This window comes from Xiphophorus hellerii, chromosome 8, assembly GCF_003331165.1.
Source record: "Xiphophorus hellerii strain 12219 chromosome 8, Xiphophorus_hellerii-4.1, whole genome shotgun sequence".
In the NCBI taxonomy this organism is placed as follows: Eukaryota; Metazoa; Chordata; class Actinopteri; order Cyprinodontiformes; family Poeciliidae; genus Xiphophorus; species Xiphophorus hellerii.
Window position 1 is genome coordinate 13,966,597 of NC_045679.1, and position 20,420 is coordinate 13,987,016.

The 20,420-nt window shown below is 38.8% G+C and overlaps 2 protein-coding genes across 8 annotated transcripts in view; one reads left to right on the forward strand and one right to left on the reverse strand.

Annotated features, from left to right (window-relative positions):
* Nucleotides 1-704: 704 nt before the first annotated feature.
* LOC116724389 (serine/threonine-protein kinase phg2) lies at nucleotides 705-4,839 on the forward strand. Of its 3 annotated transcripts, none has more exons than XM_032570048.1 (6): nucleotides 705-1,419; nucleotides 3,558-3,710; nucleotides 3,812-3,968; nucleotides 4,059-4,141; nucleotides 4,253-4,350; nucleotides 4,440-4,839. In XM_032570048.1, exons 1-6 carry the CDS (start codon nucleotides 802-804, stop codon nucleotides 4,525-4,527), a joined length of 1,197 nt encoding a protein of 398 aa, XP_032425939.1. In that variant the 5' UTR covers nucleotides 705-801; the 3' UTR covers nucleotides 4,528-4,839. The 3 variants fall into 3 exon arrangements, with proteins under 3 accessions (XP_032425939.1, XP_032425941.1, XP_032425940.1); XM_032570050.1 differs by having other exon boundaries at nucleotides 705-1,236; XM_032570049.1 differs by having other exon boundaries at nucleotides 707-1,419; nucleotides 3,830-3,968.
* Nucleotides 4,840-6,309: 1,470 nt separating this feature from the next.
* Nucleotides 6,310-20,420, reverse strand: part of rnf208 (ring finger protein 208) — a 31,357-nt gene continuing 17,246 nt past the window's right edge. Inside the window, exons 1-3 of one of the 5 annotated variants that reach the window (XM_032570055.1) lie at nucleotides 17,026-17,665; nucleotides 9,704-9,841; nucleotides 6,310-8,433 (exon numbers count right to left, since the gene is read on the reverse strand). In XM_032570055.1, the coding sequence (XP_032425946.1) occupies nucleotides 6,678-7,454 (777 nt within the window). In that variant the 5' untranslated portion in view covers nucleotides 7,455-8,433; nucleotides 9,704-9,841; nucleotides 17,026-17,665 and the 3' untranslated portion in view covers nucleotides 6,310-6,677. Of the gene's footprint in view, nucleotides 8,434-9,639; nucleotides 9,663-9,703; nucleotides 9,842-16,772; nucleotides 16,915-17,025; nucleotides 17,666-20,420 lie in introns of those variants that run through there. The other 4 variants (XM_032570056.1, XM_032570052.1, XM_032570054.1 and 1 more) reach the window with 4 other exon arrangements.

The window sequence follows — 20,420 nt, forward strand, 5'->3', positions numbered from 1 at the left end:
TACATTAATGTTGGTGGTTTGTTAAATGATAATATGTGCTAAAGTTCAAGTGGTCTCAATACTTTTACGAATGAAAATAGCTGATAGATGTGTCCCTCACAAACAGAAACTCGTTTCCTCCATTTAACAATAAAAATCTTTCTTTTTGTTTGTTTTAACAAAATATGAATGAGTCTGTGCGTCGGACCAGATAACCTAACACGAGTTTAACCTGAGGAATGCCAGTTATGTCAGTGGACAGGAGGGTCAGTTCAGCACATTCCTACAGTTTCTGATAAATCCTGCTTTGTTTACTTTGTAGATTTGACAAAATAGTTTGAACCTTTTCAACGTTTTCTTTCCCTTGCATGTGACAACAATGTATCGCCCTGAGAAATGTATTTAGGATTCTGTAATGCTGTCTAGCTTTTGAAGCACAGATAAGCGACAGATCTCCAGATTATGGTTTCTGTTTGACGTTAGCATTCCTTCTTATGGGCTTCCATAAATACAAAAACTTCCCAGAACCCCGTAAACGGGTTGAGGCTTGTTCTTGTAGCATTCTTCCAGTTGAAGGGACAAATTAGTCTTCAATTATAGATACAGCTGAATTTCCCTCCTTATTTCTAGTGACGGGTAGTAGCAGGTATCTACATGTAATGATGTTAAGAGGCGTGGTAAAACAACAGAGGTAGGTCACAGGGATTTTTTTTAACCCTACATCACCGCCTTACCTGTGGAGATTTCCTCACTGTGAGCTTTGCTCACTTTCCTTTTGCATTCAGCAACGACTTGAGGGAGAAACCTGGAACCTTTTCAGAGATGAATTTATACAGGAGCTTTAGTAACCTTATGGAGGCTTATGTATATGAGGAGAGAACTCTTCCGGAGTCCCAATGGCGACGGGATAACACTGATGGGCCTCATGCACCTGCCTCCAACATCGCAGTAAACCCACGCTCAGAATCTGTGGACTCTGGAGTGGAGTCGGCCAGCTGTGAAACACCAAATTTTGCCACAGCTGGTTCTTTGTCAACAGACAACACTGAAATGGATTTATTCCTCCTACAAAGTGACAATTTCGTTCCTGCTTCAACACCTCAGCCACCTGTTTTCATGTCTACTTTGTCTTCCTCGTCGCCTTCCTCTCCAAACCTGCGTCTCAGCAGAGCAGAAGAGGCCTCCACAACCTTGAACCTAAAAGAAGAACCAGAACTACAAAGGACTGACTCCAAGAGGTGGAAGCAAGTCTATGAGGTGCTCAGTCAACAGCCTAAAACTTCTTCCCTGCCCAAGCAGCACACATCTGAGTTAAAAAGGTGTATAAGGTCAGCGAGTTTTAATTTGAGGAGGAGGTTCGATCCACCTGTCCGCAATGGGCAAATGTCAGAAACGGAGAGAAAACCATTTTTAGTAGGCTCGGTCGAGCAGATCTCACAGGTACGATTCTTTCAAACTCATGATTCAAACTGTTGTAATCCCTTAGAGTTTAGTTTTAATGCAGGGCAGATTGTGTCAGCGAGGCTGATTCACTCATCAGTGAATCAGCCTCATGTACGGTCTTGCATTGCTCAAGTTTGAGAATGTTACGGGAAAGTCTTCAGTTGAAACGATTGCAACACCTATTTACAAAGTCGCTCCTAAACTTAAGCCAAGCATGGTATTACCAATGCAGGACATCTTTCATGTTCACAACCTGTCATAGTCTGTGACGGTGGAATGGATGCAAAACCAGTCTAACTAGGTGGGAGCAGACGTGCGCGTAATGAAAACAAGGCGAAGGACGCTGAAGAGTTTGTCGGGCATGTCTGAACCAGCAGTCAGAGAAAATCAACTGTGATTTGGAATTTGATTAAGAGCTGAGTTAAAATCGGTAACAGCAGGAAGTTGTGCTGAAACTATGGGATTATGTCTTTTTATTTATTTATATGTTAATATTTCAGTCGTTGGGTGTGTGCTTGCAGAGGTTTCTCTTCTATTGTTGCTGCCTGGCTAAAATAATTGCTCAGCATGAAAAGCAGGAAGATTGCAAAGTGTCATCCTGTCTTTTATGCTCTTCTGGTGAAGTTATGTCAGCCTACGGCAGTAAACTCAAACACTTTGTGGTTGTTATATGTATGTATGACTCGATCTCAGTCACAGTAAAACAAACGTGTTTGAAGTTTTTTGAGAAACGTAATCAGGTAGTGTGAACCGATAACTGACCTAACTGCGAAAACTTGTTGCTGACACCCTATGAAAAATAGAGTCTGGAAACCAACATGAACGTCTGCATTGACTGGTTATGTAAAATGGTCCTTTGAACATTATACAAGCAAATAAAACCTGTCCTGACAGTTAAAACAGAAGTAAATACAAACAAACTACAAATTGGCAAGGTTATTTTGGTTTATTAGATGTTGTCTAATTAACTTTAATTTCATTTAGGAGATAATTTAATTTGTCACTTTCTAGACAAACCAGTCCAATTCATATCCAATTATATAGTCGTCAGCAACAGTGACTTGTTTTGAAGAGTCTTACAGAAGGGAAATTATAGACCTTATTCCAGATTCCTCCCTGATATCTGTTGATTTTTTTAGTTTTTAGTCAAGGTACTTAACTCCATGATGCTTATTTGTCTTTGCATTGGTGTATAAATATATGGTTATTTGTGTGTATGGTTCTGTGAATGAGTCTTGTAACTATAAAAGCAGTATGACTGTTCAGTAAAACCAAAGTACTTTATAAATATAAAGCCACTTGAAATCCTGCAGATTCATTTTGTGTCAGTAGATTCAGGCTCCAAATAGATGCTGTTCCCTTCAGAATGATTTATATTACTGTACTGTCAGATTCACTTAATCATTTAATGCCAATTGGTAAAAGGTTAGCTATCTAACAGAACCCAGGCATTGCCGCAACAACTTGGTCCAATCCCTTCTCTTGAATGAGGCTAAATCAGTGGGTTGCAAAGACAGTAAGCAAACAAAAACATCAACAAGAAGAACAATAGCGCAGAACCACTTGGCCAAGGAACCATTATAGAGAAAAAAATCAGAAGAGTAGTAAATATTACAATTGTTCTCTAAATGGCCAAGTCTGAATAGCACAGTTTAACTCTGAATGTCTAAGCCAGCATTGCTTTCAATTGGAGAGAAAAATACAGAGCAAAACTTGGCCATATCTACCTTTTATAGAAAGACAGAAGCTACAGTAGATTTAAATTAGGTTCCTCCAAATTCTTGTTCAGTGGTATGTTGTTTTCCCAGTTTTGCTCACTGCTTTTTCTTTGTCTTTTCTACTGAAAGCTTTCTTAGACTTAAGTATACAAATTAGTGCTAAGTATAATGGCCAAACAGTTTTAGCATAGATAATAGATCCATCAGATTTTTATGTTTATCCTATAACTGGTCAGAAAATATAAAAATGATTTACAACATAAATCATCTAAATACATCCTTTTCTAAAGGTATTTTTCACCCATTTTGAAACTGGCATCTATGTATATGAATACTGACTGTAGATCTACTCAGTCAGCTTTCACAAGATCTATGGTTATATTTATACGTTTTTTTCCCCTGGATTTATTTGTACAGAGCTCTGTTGTTTTTGAGGGAAAGGAACTCAGTCCTGGTCTGTGCTACTTGGAATGGGTCTGTCAAAAGATGGAGCTGTATGCCAAACATCAAATGCAAAACCAAGCAAAGCAGGCAGAGACAGATACTCCCCAGGAACATGAAGAGCAAAAGGTGAGGCTTCCAAGGAATTCATATGATAGTCTTGAATCCATAATATGCATTTATTCAGTTCTATACTTAACATAGCAAACTACAACTTTATTTTCTTATAGCCTGTTCTTGTTTCTCAGCATGATGCAGCAGATGCTCAGGAGAACCACCCCAGGCTTGAAAATGCACAGGAAATTCCCAGTGAACCTCAGCAGCAAAAACCTCGCTATTTCCGACAGAGATCAGCTTCGGACACAACTTTTTCAAAGATGCATTTAAGTAAGGCATCTTTCGCTTCAGTGGTAATATTGTGGTTGTTCTTGTCTGGAAATGAACTGCTGGTTAACTCAGGGTTTGTGTTTGGTGCAGAAAAGTTTAACTTAAGCTCCAGAGGGAAGCGACAGAGTACGAGTGACCTACGAGAGATAGAGGAGGAAGACGTTTTGCCGATGGTGAGATATTTACATAAGTAGCTACTGAAGACAATGCAGCTGGACTCTACTTATTGAAATGTATTTCATTTTTCTGCTGTGCTGTAACTCAAGCTTTTGATATCTTTACAGGAATCCGTAAAAGAAGAATCAAGCAAGAAAAATATAATCCAGAGGCTAAAACTTGGGTCTTTGAGAAGAGTGGCGTCTGCTGTGTCAGACAGTAGGAGGTGAGACATTAAATCAAGTTTTTATTTTTTTCTTTTGTTTGGTATTTCCAGTGCATGCTGTCAAACTAATGAATGTTTTATCTGTGAAGCACACAGACGCAGTCTTCAGAGAAAACCACAACCCGCCGACGGCTGAGCCAACTGTTCAGGAGGACAAGGAAAGTGTCGCCTGATTGAATTAACAGTGTCGGTTTCCATTAGCTAATATTTTGGGGTTTTTAGAGGAAACAGCCTCAGCGTCGATGCTGCTTTGTAAATGACTTCCTAACCTTTCATTATTCAGCAAAATAACGTGTTTTGTATATAAGGCATTTTTATTTACTCATACATCAAGTTGAATGCATTACCTTTTATATTGTTACTTTCAAAATATAAAAAATATCCTGTTGAACAGTTGTTTTTTTACATTCAAAGCTATGGGATTTATAGAATAATGTTCATTAACACTATTGTTTATTCTGTGAAATAAAAATATCTTTTCCCACAATATAAAGTGTTAAAGTGTTAATGTATGTATATATGCATGTATGTTTGTATTAAATAGTGGAGAAAATAACTTAAATTGTTAAGCAGATTACTTGTTTTTAGCAGTGAGATAAAAAAAAATCCCAGAAATCAAGATGGGGTTGTGAGAACGCCACAAAATGGCAGTTAGCAGGAAATGTCAGGATATGTACTTTCATTATTTATTTACAGCCTTTGTACTGAGAAGGAACCAAAGAGAATATGCTTAAAAATGACATCCCGTTAGGTTTCCTTATGCATATCCTTATAGTTAACCATGTATTATACAGTTTCCTTAACGTTTAATATTAGAAACAGGTATTATCTCATGAAACATGAGATATTATTAAACATGGCAGCATTACCTTGCAGCAAAAATGTCCTGGGTTCAAATCCTAGTCTGGGGTTTTGCTATATAGAGTTTGCATGTTTTCCCTGGTCAGGCATGGATTCTATCTGGGTACTACTGCTTCCTCCCAGAGTCAAAAAACAGGTTATGTTTGTTAGGTTGAAAGGTTCCTCTAATCTGTCATTAGGTATGAGGGTGTGTATGTATTGTTGTTTGTTTTGTTTGTCTCTGTGTTGTCCTGTGAATGACTAACTACCTGCCCAGGGTGTTCACCATCTCTTCCCCAATAACTGCTGGGTATAGGCAACCACCTATCTTTAGTTGCCTGTAAATATTAGCAGGAATTGTCAATGAATGGATGTACAATGCCATCTTATTAAACCAAAATAATAAAGGTCAAGGTCCAAGGTCAGAGAAGGTTAAAGCATTGGCACAAAACCTCCTGTGGGAGACAATTTTTTTTTGTGCGCAAAGAAATTAAGTACAAAACAAAGAAAGCTGTGATAGTATCAATGGAGGAGAAAATGACAAGCACCCAAATATAATTCATTGACTTGAATGAGTTAAATTTAGTGTCATAAAATCAACCAAAACCATTTGTTGTCCAAATAAGTCATACTTTCCATTTGACTTTGATTAGAAATAATTTAGGAAAATGTAGATTGAGCTTACGTATATAACACCAATCCAGGCATTAAGTGCAATTATTCAGATTATCTGACAAGGAAGCCTCTAAAGTCCCTTTGTAGATTTTCCAGGTGTCTTTCATTGGAAACAAAGCCAGAGAAAAACCCAGAACTCGTTGGGAGGAAATTGGCCTTTCGTCCTATGAATGGCTTGGATTACATTTGAAGGAGTTGGAAAATGTTGCAGGTGGTGTGGCATGGTAGGGTTTCCATCCTAGAGCTCATATTTCAGTAAAAGTAACTAAAAAAACTAAGATCTCAGGATAGACAGACTATAGTAACATATTTAAGTCGCTCTTTATGGATTTATACTTCCTTTAAAAACCCATAAGAGTGCATTATTAAAAGTATTTGATAGTTTTGTTCTACAATTTTCTGCAATTAATATATTTCAGAGCACTGAAAAAAAGGCCACTCAGAGATATTCTTTTCATTTATTTAATTTTTATTCTCCTAGGTTGGGGGGACATACCTCCCCTGGCATTCCCATGTAAAGAGATGTCATGACAAACACATCCAACCAAATGAGAGACAGTGAATATTTTTCCAGTCCATACATAAAATACATTTATTTACTTCGTACTGGATCACCAGCATCCATAAGTCCCACACAGTATCCATCTGTGTTATTAAATATAGAGAGATAACATCTATGAAGGGATTTATTTACTGTACATGTGAGAGAGGGGGGCTTGGCAGAAAGGGTTTAGCTTATAGATGAAAAGAGTGGTGTTGGTGGGGAGCAGCATCAAGTCTTATCTGCAGTGTCCTCACCTCCTCCCTCTTGTCTACATGATGCCACAGGAGGACAACGGGTTGGCAATCTGGCAGGTGCAGGCTGACTGGCAGTATTGACGCACAGTCTGGTAGCAGCTGCGGTCGGCCTCCCCGCCCCACTGCACGGGCCCATTGGGGTCGGAGGGCAAGCGGCTCAGAATGCTGGTGTTGATGGCCAGAGCAGCGAGGCCATAGTCAGTGAACAGCACCGTTTCGCGCCGACATGTGGGGCAAGAGATGAACTTGTACTTGGGACATGATTCGTAGAGGATTTGCAGGCACTCCTCACACACCGAATGCAGGCAGGAGAGGATCCGCGGACGCTTCCCCGCAAAGTTGTATGTGTGACCACAGGTGGGGCATTCCAGGGGCTCGCACGGCATGACGGGGCCTGAAGATGAGGACGAGGAAGTGGAGGAAGAAGTGGAGGAGGAACGGAGCACGTACTGGTTGACTATGACATCTTCCATCTTGTAGTGGAACTGGTGGTAGCAGATTTCATTGGCACTGGTTTTGCGCTGCGCCAGGAAGCTGTGTTCCCTGCGCATCAGTGGGGCCGGAGGAGACACCATTGGCCTGGGAGATGGTGCTATGTCCAGTGTCAGGTCACTGCAGGCCTGGTTGACAATAATTTCACCCTCACCACCACCATCCCACGCCACTCTTGGAGCTGGGGCATACCGAGGTTGGGTGACTGGAACAGGGCACTCTCTGGGAAACTTCTCCGATTGGATGATCTTGACTGTGTCCATGGGGATGGCCAGCGGCTGACGCCTGAGGCAGGACATTCGCAAGGCTTTGGAGTTCTGAGATAGATGGGCTGTAGCTCTAATCAGCGCTGGACACTCCTTGCTCTTGCACAAGGGGAAGAAGATTAATATCCTCCGTTGAAGTCAGCCATTAGACGGGACATGGGGACGGATGGATGCCTCCATGTTCCCTTCAACGATCTCCCCTTCAAGGTGCTTCTGTCAGTCTGAGTGTCAATGAATGAAAGAACTCAGCCAACACTACATGTACCTCAAACTCTGTAACAGCAAACCTATTATAATATAAATAAACTTATAATTATTGTATATTATTTAACAGTCTAGTTCACAGAACTTGATAAATATTGACTATATGCAGTCAGATTTTTGTGATTTAACAGTACTTAGGTTGGTGTTCCTGTGTTCCCTCTGATATCTACAAAGTACACAGGAATTGTAAATACTTCAGCACTAAGATATGTTTTCAATCACTGCACCCAGATGGTCAATACACATACATACACAACACAGGTTAAGAATTTTTAAATTCACTCAGTATGTTGACTACAGGCAGTTCATAAAAGTCAAAAAGTATTAGCAATTTATCCTGTGACTTGCAAAACGAAACACATTTTTTCTCACTTAAACAACTATTGAACTTTGTGTGTTTTGGCTATGTCAGATGTTGACTTGAGTATGTAAGAAAGATAAAAAGAAAAAAAGAAAGAAAAAAGGCCCTTCTGTCTGTCTCTGCTGTTGCTCCAGTTTGATCAGAAGAGCTTGTTTTACCCCTTTTCTTAGTTTCTTGATAGCAGTAGGGAGGAGGTCTTTTTTGTATAATGCTCCAGAGATGTGTTGGAACAGCGCTTTGAATTTTTCACAGGTGGGATTGACGAACTTCTTTGTATTTAAACTCTCAGACAGTCATCATAACTATGCAGAAGGGAAAATAGCAGTTTTACAGATGCCTCTATGGTGTTTCCTTTTTCAGTGTGACAGATTCCTTTGGTCCATTTATCTGTGAAAAGTGAAAATGAAAAAGTGTTAGTTCTAGCTTACAAAAAACAACAACATATTGATAAAGTGCTTTAAACCTTTTTGAAAGATGTTATGTTGCAATCCCAAAAATCACTGTATTTTGCATGACCAATAAATTAGTTCATAATTGTAAAGAGGAAGGAAAATAATAAATATAACTTATTACAGAAATAAAATCTAAAAAGTGTGGCATTTATAGGTATTCAGCTCCCTTTCCTATGATTCCGCTAAATAAAATTTTGTTCAATCAATAACTTTCAGAAACCACCATAAAATGTTCCAAGTTTTAACACCACAAAGCACTTTGTTTTTTTATTTCAATTTTTGAAGATGAAAATTTCATGATTAATAAAAATCATGACGATTTTGAAATGGTTTGTACTAATTTAATATGGTTTATTTTTGATTTTATAACTCACACCTACTTTTTGACCCACATTGTACCCTATTTAGAAATCAAAATAGGGTCAATAGAGTTCCTAAAAATAATAATAATTTAATTCAATTTCATCTTCTCCTGTGCAGCCAATAAAACACACGAGTGCTTTCAATTATTTTTTTGCACAAAATAAAAAAGTAAAATAAAATAAAAATAAACGCTCTAAAGATCAAAACATTTTATTTTTAATAATTTGTATTAAGCTTGGGATTCTCTATTCTTTATGTAGCCCAGATAGTAAAAACATAAGAGATGAATAAGATAATAAATAGCAAGGATAAGTTCATCCTTTTATTTCAATTAACATTTCAAAGTTCATATAAAGTTAGTAAAAATATGTTTGCATTGTTTAAAATAAGTTATCTTTACTTTGAGGGGAATTGCCAGCGAAAATTGTATTTTCCTACAGGAGCACGGTCTTTGAAGGTAGCACAGGTGGAAGAGAAAAAAACAGCGAAGAAGAAAAAGAAGAATTTGTTGAGCGAGAGAGGTGATAGCAGAGTTAGCTGGTTTCGAAGTGAGTAAGCTCAGACTTATCGTAAGGAGAAGTTATAAGATAAAGTATGCAAGTTAGCAGGACACAGTAGAGTTTCAACGAGAAGCTGTCGGACTGTATGTTTGTTTCTTTGCCGCCGTATTTACTCGAGAGGTAGAACGAAGCTAACCTAGCTGTTCGCTAACATGGGCTAATGTAGGCCGCTGTTTGGCTGCTAGAGTGGAACTTAAAGGGCTACAGAAGATCGTTACCGGACTGGATAACGAGAGACGGACTCCAGATAGTCGCTCTGAGCGCCCGCGTCGCTCAGAGTACCTCTGGCAACGTGGGAACTGAGGGCCAGTAGATGTGGAGCACGTGGAAACCACACAACTGCATCACTCCTGAACTGCTGTTTCTTCGGATCGCTTTGAGGTTCTTCTGGACACAGGACGAAGTATTGCCCGGATTCATCTGTGGAAAATCACGATTACACAAGGTACTGAGTTGTACTTTAATATATATATATATATATATATATATATATATATATATATATATATATATTTTTTTTTTTACCCCTCCAGGGGGTCTTTTTTGTGGGCTCTAGTGTCCCTTATGTGATAGTAGGCTGACAGGAAACAGGGAAGGAGAGGGGGGAAGACATGCGGCAAATGTCGAACCCGCGACTGCCGCGTCGAGGCCTCCAAATACGGGTCGCGCTACGCCACCACGGCACGCCCCGTACTTTAATATTTGAGGCTGTGGACCGTGGAGTCGGTGGGTCTCCTACATTCATGAGGATCTGAACAGGCCTGCAACGTAGGATATATTTTCTGCCGGCATTAGGTTTAGTTTTACAGTAGTGGGTTATATAACTGGTGTTTTACACTGTATATGCAGATTCATTGTGCGGTTGGAACAATGCTCTGTTTTTTTGGTTTTTTCTGTTTGCCTAATTAAAGGAGGGTTACTATGGTCTACTTTACATGGTGTGTAGTGTAATTTACTGTAGTATTGTTCAATGTTGATTGATCCAAAAGCATTAAAGAGATATTCATATTAAATAGTAGAGAGTATACTGAAGCAAAGAACCCAAAACTCACTTATTTACTAACATTGATAACTCCCAAGATTTATAAATTTTGAAGCATTGTTGGCCTAAGTTATTCCAGAAGGCACAAACAAACAGTGAGACAATGCTATTCCACACTCCATAAAAGATACTCCACACTAATAATGAGACCTGAAAACATTTCAGGCATATTTAAGATGAATAATTTGTAATCAAGGCTCAAAACTAGAAAGTTTAGTTTGAAAAAGTACAGAATCTTTCAATAAGAACTATGTCAGACCCCTGCGTATGTATGGCAGGAGCTGACATCACTGGTCATCATATTTGTTTTTTTTAATCTTCCTTCCAGTTGAAAATTATGGGCTACTTTTTGTTGGTTTAGCTCATGAAATCCACATGAGCTAAACATGACATGTAAAAATGTGAACATGTTTTACAAGCAACTGTAAATACATCAAATTTCCTGTTTGACTGAACATCTTTGTTTTATCGCCTCATACGGTAGGCGAGCATTTAATTAATTAGGGGAAAATGTTTTGTTCCATTTCCTGTTCCATCTTGGCCTCTGCTCAACTTTGCCTCTTTAAATATGAGAGATAATAACCATGTAGCTACACTCTGGAGGCAGTCTGGGAGCATGCCGTTCTATTGACACAGCACATAACATTAATTTGCTGCCAAGTCGGAAGATTATAATCACAAATTGCTCAGGGTTGGTCTGAAGTAGTTTTAAAGGGCAATTACTTTGTGTATTTCCTTGTTCTGTCAACAAAACGGAAAGAAGTAGAGTGAAAACAAAACACATTTTCCTACAATGAAATGTCTACTGACCACCTTAAGCATGTGTATCAAGGCATTGCAATCTTTGTGAAAAAAATGTGATCATTTTACTATTTAATATGACTCTCTAGGGTAAATTATAAAGCAGTGCTTCACCTTCTGGCTGAAAGAGGTTTCTTGCACAAGACAGACAAAGTTTGTCACATATCTATTAAAGAACTGATGAATGCCTGGCTACCTCAGCATACAACCCCACAAATTAACCAGAAAACAAAATCTTTTTATACTTCAGCTACGTATACACAATATTTCTCAGTTTTAGTTTTTTATGGATTTAATAAACCTTTAAATAAATTGGATTGCAGAGATTTTCTTTCTCTTGAAAACATTTTGGTCTATTAATGTTTTGATTCTTTAGAAACCCATGATGAAAAACCATGTATAATTTATTCCATTAACTAGAAATAAAAAAACAACATTTTTCTTTTTTGGGGGGGCGTTGAGAACAAATTGATAGATTATAATATTATGGTTTAGTCATTTGAAAAATCAGCAGTGCTGTTGTTTGTCAGTACAAAATGTAGCATCCAGGGCTAGACTAAAGAAAATGTTAGATATGTGTTTATAATACATGCTCCATTTCATCTGTTTGTGATGAATTAGTACATGGAACAGCAACTTCGATATGTTGAGAAGAAACATCGGCTCCTACAGTCGCAGAGCATCTAAATATAATATAAGAAGCCATTTTTTTTGTTTCTCTTTACCTCTGATTTCTTTGACCACAAAGAAAGAAATTGTATTTTAATTTTTTTTGCATTATTTTGTATTTAAAAGTGTAATTCAAATGTCCATTTATTGTTTTTGCTTTTCTCTACTGAGAAAATCCAGGAACTAAAACATGATTATGAACACAGACATTTACTTTTTATTTTACTGTTCTAATAATTGAGCTCTGTGAATATGCAGTTGATGTATTTTTCCACACTGTGTGGAAAGGGCAGGTAATTGTGACATAGTTGTGGTGCTACACTTGCATTTCTTCCTGTTCGTTGTCAACACCCAGCCATCTCATACAAACTGCTCCGGTTTTGCTTCTGACATGCGTGGGAAGAGGTCACAATCTGTGCGGAGGGTTTGTGTCATACTCTGAGTGGGCAAGTGAAAAAATAACGAACGTTCAGATGAACGTTTTTGACTCGACCAAAACAATAACTGCCGGATAGCGACTGGCACGATTCCCATTCTGTGCTCGGCTGTCGACAGCGATGATTCATTAATAACGCACTGAGCAGAGGAGGTAACCTACATAGTGACGAAGAGAGACGGAGAGAAAAAAAGACAGAAGAGATGAAAACCAGCGCAGGTCCTGCCGTCTATTTATGGTTTGTTTAGCTGCGCACTTCTCTGTGGTTTCCTGCCCCCAACCTTTGCTGAAGAGTCACACTGAGTGAGAAAGATCCCCCCTTTCTCAACAGACGGAAGTGCTTTGTGATGAAGCAAGCCACATTTGACAGCTTCTCCTTTCCCCCCCATTTCTTCATTAGTCTGTTGACATATTTCTTCACTCGGGCATAAACCGCTGTTTGCAAGCTCCACTCAGAATTTTACCAATCACTCTAGCTCACAAAATGTGCCCAAGCAGCAGTGCAGTGCTGGAACACTTCCCCAAAATAGCCTGTTTCCCTCTCATCCTCTGGTGCACACCGTGTGCAGGGCACACAGAGGAAGCTTTCATGCACATTTCATGAGGCTGGGCAGAATAACTAAGCATGTAGCATGACTTTTCTGTGACTTTACCATCTTGCATGTGTTGAGGATGAAGGTAAAGTCATACAGTACAAGTGAGGTTATCTTTTTCAATCATAAATAAAACATGTGATGTCTACGAGAGATGCATTGATCAGTTGTTTTTTTTTATCAGATTGTTTTAGCATTTGTCCTACTGACTGGAGTTGATCAATGAAAAACTGGCCAATTCATGAATCACTCACAGATCCATGAATTGAATACAAAATGTTGTTATGTATGCCAATAACAATATTGGCACTAAATGCCAATGTTATTATTGGCATTTAACAACATTTAAACCATTTTGACATTAAAGACTATTAAACTCCTTTGAGGTATGATTCCATTTGAAGCAGAAACCTTTTCAAATTTGAAGCTTTGATTACATTCATAGATCAGTATGGCCTTATAGAAACTTAAGTATGGCTATGTCTCCTGTTTAGATTAAGTGCTTCTCTTTATGTTTGAATTTCCATTTTACTTGAATCTAAAATCTGTACTAAAACTAGATGCTGGATTAAATTTGAGGTCCAGGTTGTCATGTGGGTGTTAATTTGGCACACAACTGAACACAACAAGATGAAGAAAACAGATTCGACCACAAGACAAAAAAAAAACTCAGGATCAGATTTACAAATACAAGTGAGAGTTACAGGCCCTCACATTCATTGTTTTCACATTGTTTGCCGCACCCCATAAAAGCAAAGGTTTACTGTCTGTCATACCTTCAGAGGGATTTGAAACATGAGTTTTGATGTTATTGATGAGTATTAAAGAATTTGTAAAAATGAAAAACGCCCAGAAATCTGTACTAAATTAAGAATTGGGATTTATTTCAATTGAGTTGCAGGAATCAAAACTTTGTGGCAGATTTTGTCCATGTTTCTGACCTCCTGTTTTCATTATATCTGACTGATTTTAGCTGTTTTGAACTTCTACTTTTTAAAAATTGTATTAGAAAATATAAGAACAGCAATACAATGATTAATTTAGAACAAAGACAGCATAACCATGCAACTTAACTTTCACCATTTCACATTAGCAATTAGAATCAATAGTATTATTAAAACGGCAGTCTTCCCCTTTTTTTCCTACTAAACTCTAAAGTATTAAAAAAAACTTCCAAATCTAGCATGTTTCTCATCAGGAATTAAACCTCAAAATTCTAAGTTATAAAACAAATTTTCTGCATTTGATGTAGCCTTCCTGTTGTCTGCTGAAGGCTTAGCTTTATCTTATACCCTGAATGAATCTGCAATCTCTTCTCAGTCTGAGATCTTCAAGTCTGAAGAATTGTTGTTGATTCCTCAAAGACATCTCAAGAACAGAGGTGATAAATCTTTTAGAGTTCTGGCCCTTGGATTGTGGTTTGGTTTGCTTTCATCTTTGCAATGTCTTAATTCAGTTGAGACTTTTAAGAAGCACTTGAAAACTAATTTATCCTGACTTTTAAATAGTTTCTTGCTGTATAACGTCATAGGTATTTGGATTACTATTCTTTATTTTGAGTTCTTTTGTTATTTGTTTTCATTTTGAACCACTTTGAGGTTTTTGACCCGTAAAAGCTGCTGTGTAGAAAAACAAATTTACTTACTCACTTTGGAATATCTCGAAAGTCTGAAAAGAATATCTTCTCTTAATTAGCTTCTTTCATCTCTGTATCTCCTGATTTGACTTCAAAAGACCTCACAAATGCCTCACAACTGTTGGCGCAGTTACTTAAAATCTTAAGTAACTGCGCCAACACTGAAGAGTGTTGTTGGTTATATGAAGCCATCAGTGACTGGAAGGATATCAGATTTTTGTGTTTTGTTATTATTATTATTGAGGTCAGATTGGATCAAATGGTTGTATGTCTATATGTTAAGTGGATGAATACAAATAGTTTGTTAAAATAAATTGATTGTGATTATGTCTAATATTTTGTTAATAAAGTCACCAGACAGCTTGGGAACCCACTGAGTCAGAGAGAGACGAAGCAGCTAAAATTCCCCAATAATTTGGTTACGGTGGTATGAAAATGACTGATGATTGATGGAGGCAGCTTGCTGATGGGTCAGCTTCAGAGCTGCTTCCTCCTAGTCGATGAAGGATTATATAAAGAGCTCATCTCTGTACATCCTGTAAATGGCTGAAGCTCTCCCTAGTGTTTTACTGCGTCCACACCATGGTGGGTCATCTTCCAGCAAGAGGAATTATTACTAATGAAATCACTTCAGGCATTTGACCTCGACAAGAAGGAGGAGGAACTGACCACAGAGATGTCGGAGGAGTCACTCTCAGCTGCAGATTCCTTTTACAATTAAAGACACACAGAGTTGCATTCACACACACATGCACACATCCATCCTAGAACATTCTTACCCTGAGACAACTCCATCATGTACAGAGCACCACCCTTTTACATTCCTCCACAGACAATCTGATAGCAAACTGATGGGAGACGATAAAAAATTAGTATTTTAAAATAAGCCCAGCATGTGATGGAGCAGAGGAAAAACACCAAGCAGCATTCTTTTTGATAAAGAAAACACCACACATGTTCCCTAGAGACTTTCACACGCATTCATTCACATTCACAGCTCTGCCCCGGTCAGCTCTATCACACAAGACGGAGTCCACCTGTGTGGATGGGAGCCTGTGTCAGGGCACCATGTTCTGAATGAGTCATTGATAGGAGTGTGCATGAGTATGTCGTCTCCCTGTCAATCAATTATCCACAGAAAACTGTTTGTTTGTTGTTGGGGTTTTTTATCACAGTGTCATCCTGGATGGAGCGGAGGATATGGGTATTTATGCCCCTGATGCAAGATGCCTGCATTATGCCAAGATTGTTAGCTTTGAGGACATTTGAATTTGTTCTCAGTTTTCTGGGGAAGACAAAAATGTCAACAAATCTCTTCTCTGACCTATGTGAGCTATAATGCTGCGTGTTGGCATTATGTAACATGTAATGACCTTAGCAGGATAAATCCCATGATTTACTTCATGTTTTTCCATCACTGGATATAACTAAATTCCGATGATGAACAGGACTGACTTTATGCTAAAGTTGTATAACCCTTTGCCCTCTTGCTGATTTTTCGCACTTCCACTGTATAATGCCGTCCAATGTTTATGTTTTTATCTTGCCGAGGTGTTGATTTGAATAACAGTCTGCTGTCATTCATGGCAGCAGACATCGGCCATTTTGCCTCTCAATTCATTAAAGCCAATTGCTCTTTGTTCTCGCCTGTGTTGTTCCCACGCCAACATGGCAGAGCTGCACATGCTGCTAAAAAAAATAAAAGCACGAACAACGCATCCCTCTTCCTGACACAGACCTCATTGAAGATTTATGAGGAAAAGTGCCCAGGCTTTTCAATAACGGCCGCGGCTCGATCGATGAGGGCAAATAATTAAGGATGTCTCGTTCAATTTTAAAGTGGACGGCATTTGTGAGACTTTGCAGAGGCAAACTGCTCTGGTCTTTAGGCAACGAAGCAGCTGCTGCCGCACACGGCTTTGCACAAATGGGAGGGGTGCAGTTTGGATGAAGCAGCAGTTATGCAATAGCAGCGTGGTGCACAGGGTGCTCTCACTGCAGCGCCGATGCTTGGCCATTATGGAGATGCATCTGTGCCTGCTGACAAATACAGAAGAGACTATTGCTTCCCCCCCAACTCTGCTATCTGCCTGGGCAGACATCTGGAAAATGTCACAGTAGCCCACAGGAAACCCTCTACCCATTATCTACAACCAAACTCACACATGAGCTACCTCAAGTCATCGTTTCCGTCTGATAGGTTTTTCATCTCTGCCGATAAGTAGCTGTGGCTCGGTGGGCGTGATTGGTCTGTCTTCAGTTTTACATCAGCGTGTGAACATAATGCCGTCGACCCAGATCGACATGATGAAACTTCTGAGCAAAACATGGCAATGACAAACCAAAACAAAACACAAGCCTCCTTCTTTCCCATGTTTGTACAGATCTTCACATTGAAAGAGATGTAAAGCTTTGTCTCATTCTCACCTGTCCGCTTTACGTGGTTGTCATAGTCCAGTCGTTTGCTGCCTCAACGAGCTGCTTGTGTTGGATGACAAACTGCTTTGCCTTCTTTGTTGCCTGGGTGAGGATGCTGTCTTCCTCTCTCCTGTCCGTCTCTGTTCTCAGAGCATCAACAACATGGAGGAAATGTTAAGATGGAGGAAGCTGTTGCAAGGTGGACACATCAGTCTGCTTTCATCAAGCTCAGCATCATCGGCTCTCTGGTCTCGTTCTCCTTCACTCTTCCAGTCTTTTTCCTTCGAGTTGGAGCTGAAATCTTTCTTCCCGTGTCCTTTTCTCCATCCCAGTTTGTCTGCTTCTACTCACACATCATTTATCTTATTCTGTGCAGAGACCCAAGCTTCTTCTATGTCTCAAATGTCGCCCCAGTATGTCCTCCTTTCTTTTCACTGCCTCCTTCTTCTCCTCTTCAGGTGAGCCTCTGTCTTCTCCTTCTCTCCCTCTCCCCTGCTGTCATCCCTCAGCTGGCGTTCATTACTGCTCTTTCTCCTGCACAGTCCGCTCAGTCACACATGCGCAGTGTTCTCACACATGCATACATGCGCACACACACAGACACACACAGTGCTCTGTCTCCTCTGTGCTTCTGGCTCAGTCCTTATTCATGTAGTTTATTCTGCCTGCCCGCCCCCTCCTGCCTGGCTCTCTCTTTTTCTCACTGCAGCACTCACTGCAGTGCCTCTGCAGGCGGGATCACGTTTACTCGTTGCCAGAGAAAATACTTCAGCCAATCAGGATGGTACTCCCCACCCCCATCTAAACACACAAATGCATACACACACACAAACCCTTTCTGAGATGCATAAAGAAACCAATAGCAATGAATCATACTTTATATGCTGGCATATGGTAAAGCAGCACCAGCCAGGCACACGGAGAGCTTGTGAGGCTTAGATAGGAGACACATAAGCTTACCACCTAATGGGGTTTGTATCAGACTGGATACATTGAAAAACAGACCCAGCATCTCCATCACAGACAGCATTTATCTTTCCTAAAGCCTGAAACAAAATTTCTCAAAAACCTCAAACCAGCACCCTAAGCTCTTCTCGCAGATCCAAACATGCAGGGATGTTGCATAACGAGGATTTTGTTACGTTTTGTATCCGCTCAAGAAGCTTTGACACCGACAGAGCAAATAATCCCGAGATCAAAGCGCAATAAAAACAAACCAGAATTAAAACATATGAACATCCGTTGCATAATGTCATGAGCGACTGGAAAACTGAGCATCAGTTCAGAGTTTCAGCAGTCAGTACAATGAATTGGTTCTATAAGTTGCTCAGATGTTATGGGGGAAGGGACACAGCACACACTCATCATTGCTGTAGCATGCTGAAGGTTTCTCAAATGATTTTTAGTGAGAATTTTTTTAGTATCAAATTTTTTCTGTTTTTAGTAATGTGGTTGTTCTTATTATTATTATCAGCATCACATCAGATACATAATTTCTCCTCAGTGTGGGGCAGCAGTTAACACTTTTCTTACCCACAAATCTTAATCATTAAATGTTTTGTAGGAAGAAATTTACTCTGCATTGTATTTATAGGATATACTGACCCTGCTTGGATAAATTGCTGTAGTCAGGGCTTTCTGATGGACATTCCTAAACATTGTGCATTTAACAGACTAAATTCATCCAAGGCTTTAACTTCCTAAATTACATGAGTTGCACAAGTACTACCTGAAGTATAACATCGCATTTTGTGTCATCAGGCCACAAAATATGTGTCCAGTATAAAGAACGTTACTGCTGAGTGCATTTGTAAAGTGTAATCTGGCTTTCTATATTAGTTTTGGGATAATCTGGACTTCCACCCCACATTGTTTCAGGACTCTTTTAAATGTCTGTAAAGACACATTCTCACCAGCTTTGTTACCACATGAAATTGGGCCAAAAACATAATTCTTCTGCCAGAAAGAATTAGGTCTAGAAGTATTTTTATTCAACCAAGAAGTTTGTTTCTGTAAAAAAAAAATCAAACTGACAGCACAGTACCAGATGTTTTGGACGGATACAAATATGTGTACACCCGTTACACCTAAATAGTTGCTTTGTGGTGCCTACAATCAAGATGGCAGCCAAGGTTAAAGCTAATCCTGTCTAGGAGTCTAGTGTTGGGTGTAACAGCAGGGAATGTATTTTTATTAGTAATTATTCTTGCACAGCAAAAATTTTGTCTTCAAATCTACTCAGCTGATAATAGTTTTGTTATCTTGATGTGCCTGAACATATAATCTGTGATGGCCTCAGAAGTGTAAGAATAGCCCCTGAACTGGCACAAAATGATGCTGAATAATGCTGATCAGTGGATGGATGTTACAAAGAGGGCAATATGGATGTCCTGTAGTGAGATTTCGTTACCAGTAGGAGGTGCTGGTGTGTCAGTTCCTTTGTCATGTATTTCTGTACGTGTAATGTAAACCTTTAATTGCTGTAGGCTGTTTATCGACATTTTTACTGTAGCTTCATTCAGGCGTTCAGTGTACTGTGGCTTTTTATAAACAACTGTGAACAATTTAACTAAATGTCCTTGCACATTTATGGCTGTATTTTAAATTGATAAACATTTTAAAGTCTAGCAAATGCTTCATATTCATCAAATGTGCTGAATATGAAAACAAGCATATTATAGGCTGCAATACCAGCTACAAATTATGTGGACGTGACAACATTTTTCTTACAGGAAAAAATATATATATATATTTGTTCTTTTATGATTGAGTTCCAGAAAGCAAAGCGTTTTTGGTTAATTAATGTAGTTAACCATAATAAAAACAGAGTATTACCTGTCAAGAATACTTTTCAAAGCTCACCTTTCTGCTTACCATTTTGAGAGTGCAGTCTGTTCTCTCTATACAGTGATTATAAATTAAGAAAAGTGACTAAATAGTTTGGATTCCTGTTAAGCAAGCGTTTCTTAACTTCCTCACAACTCACAAAAGCATTGCGGAACACAAAAAGGTTCCCGTCAAGTTTTAGATCTTCTTCCTCTGAAACTGGGCATAAATAAGTCAAATGGTTAATTGTTGAATTGATAAAAACTTCTGATTTTTTTTAGCCTCTGGCAATGTAACTATACTAAAAAAGTGACATTAAATAAGATTATTAGATTCATACTTACCCTGAGCTTTGAAGCGATGTCATTCAGTTAGTTTTGGTTAAGTCACCATTTTTATCAACTTCATCTCTTTGCCATTCTTTGTTTTATTATTGGCTTTTTCTCCTCTTTACACAACGCTTCTTATTTTAGTGGATGATAGTCAAATTACATTAAGTCAAGAGTTCTCTAATTTGAGTCAAAATTGAGGTTGATACTTTGGTTGTGAAATGCATTGCAGGATCTGTAATACAGATT

What these genes read in the sequence shown, in the direction of transcription:
- LOC116724389 (XM_032570048.1), top strand. Translation starts at nt 802, where the DNA reads ATGAATTTATACAGGAGCTTTAGTAACCTTATGGAGGCTTATGTATAT. An exon ending in TTTTTCAAAGATGCATTTAA is followed by an intron (nt 3,969 to 4,058) that starts GTAAGGCATCTT and finishes TGTTTGGTGCAG; the next exon opens with AAAAGTTTAACTTAAGCTCC. An exon ending in AGGAAGACGTTTTGCCGATG is followed by an intron (nt 4,142 to 4,252) that starts GTGAGATATTTA and finishes ATATCTTTACAG; the next exon opens with GAATCCGTAAAAGAAGAATC.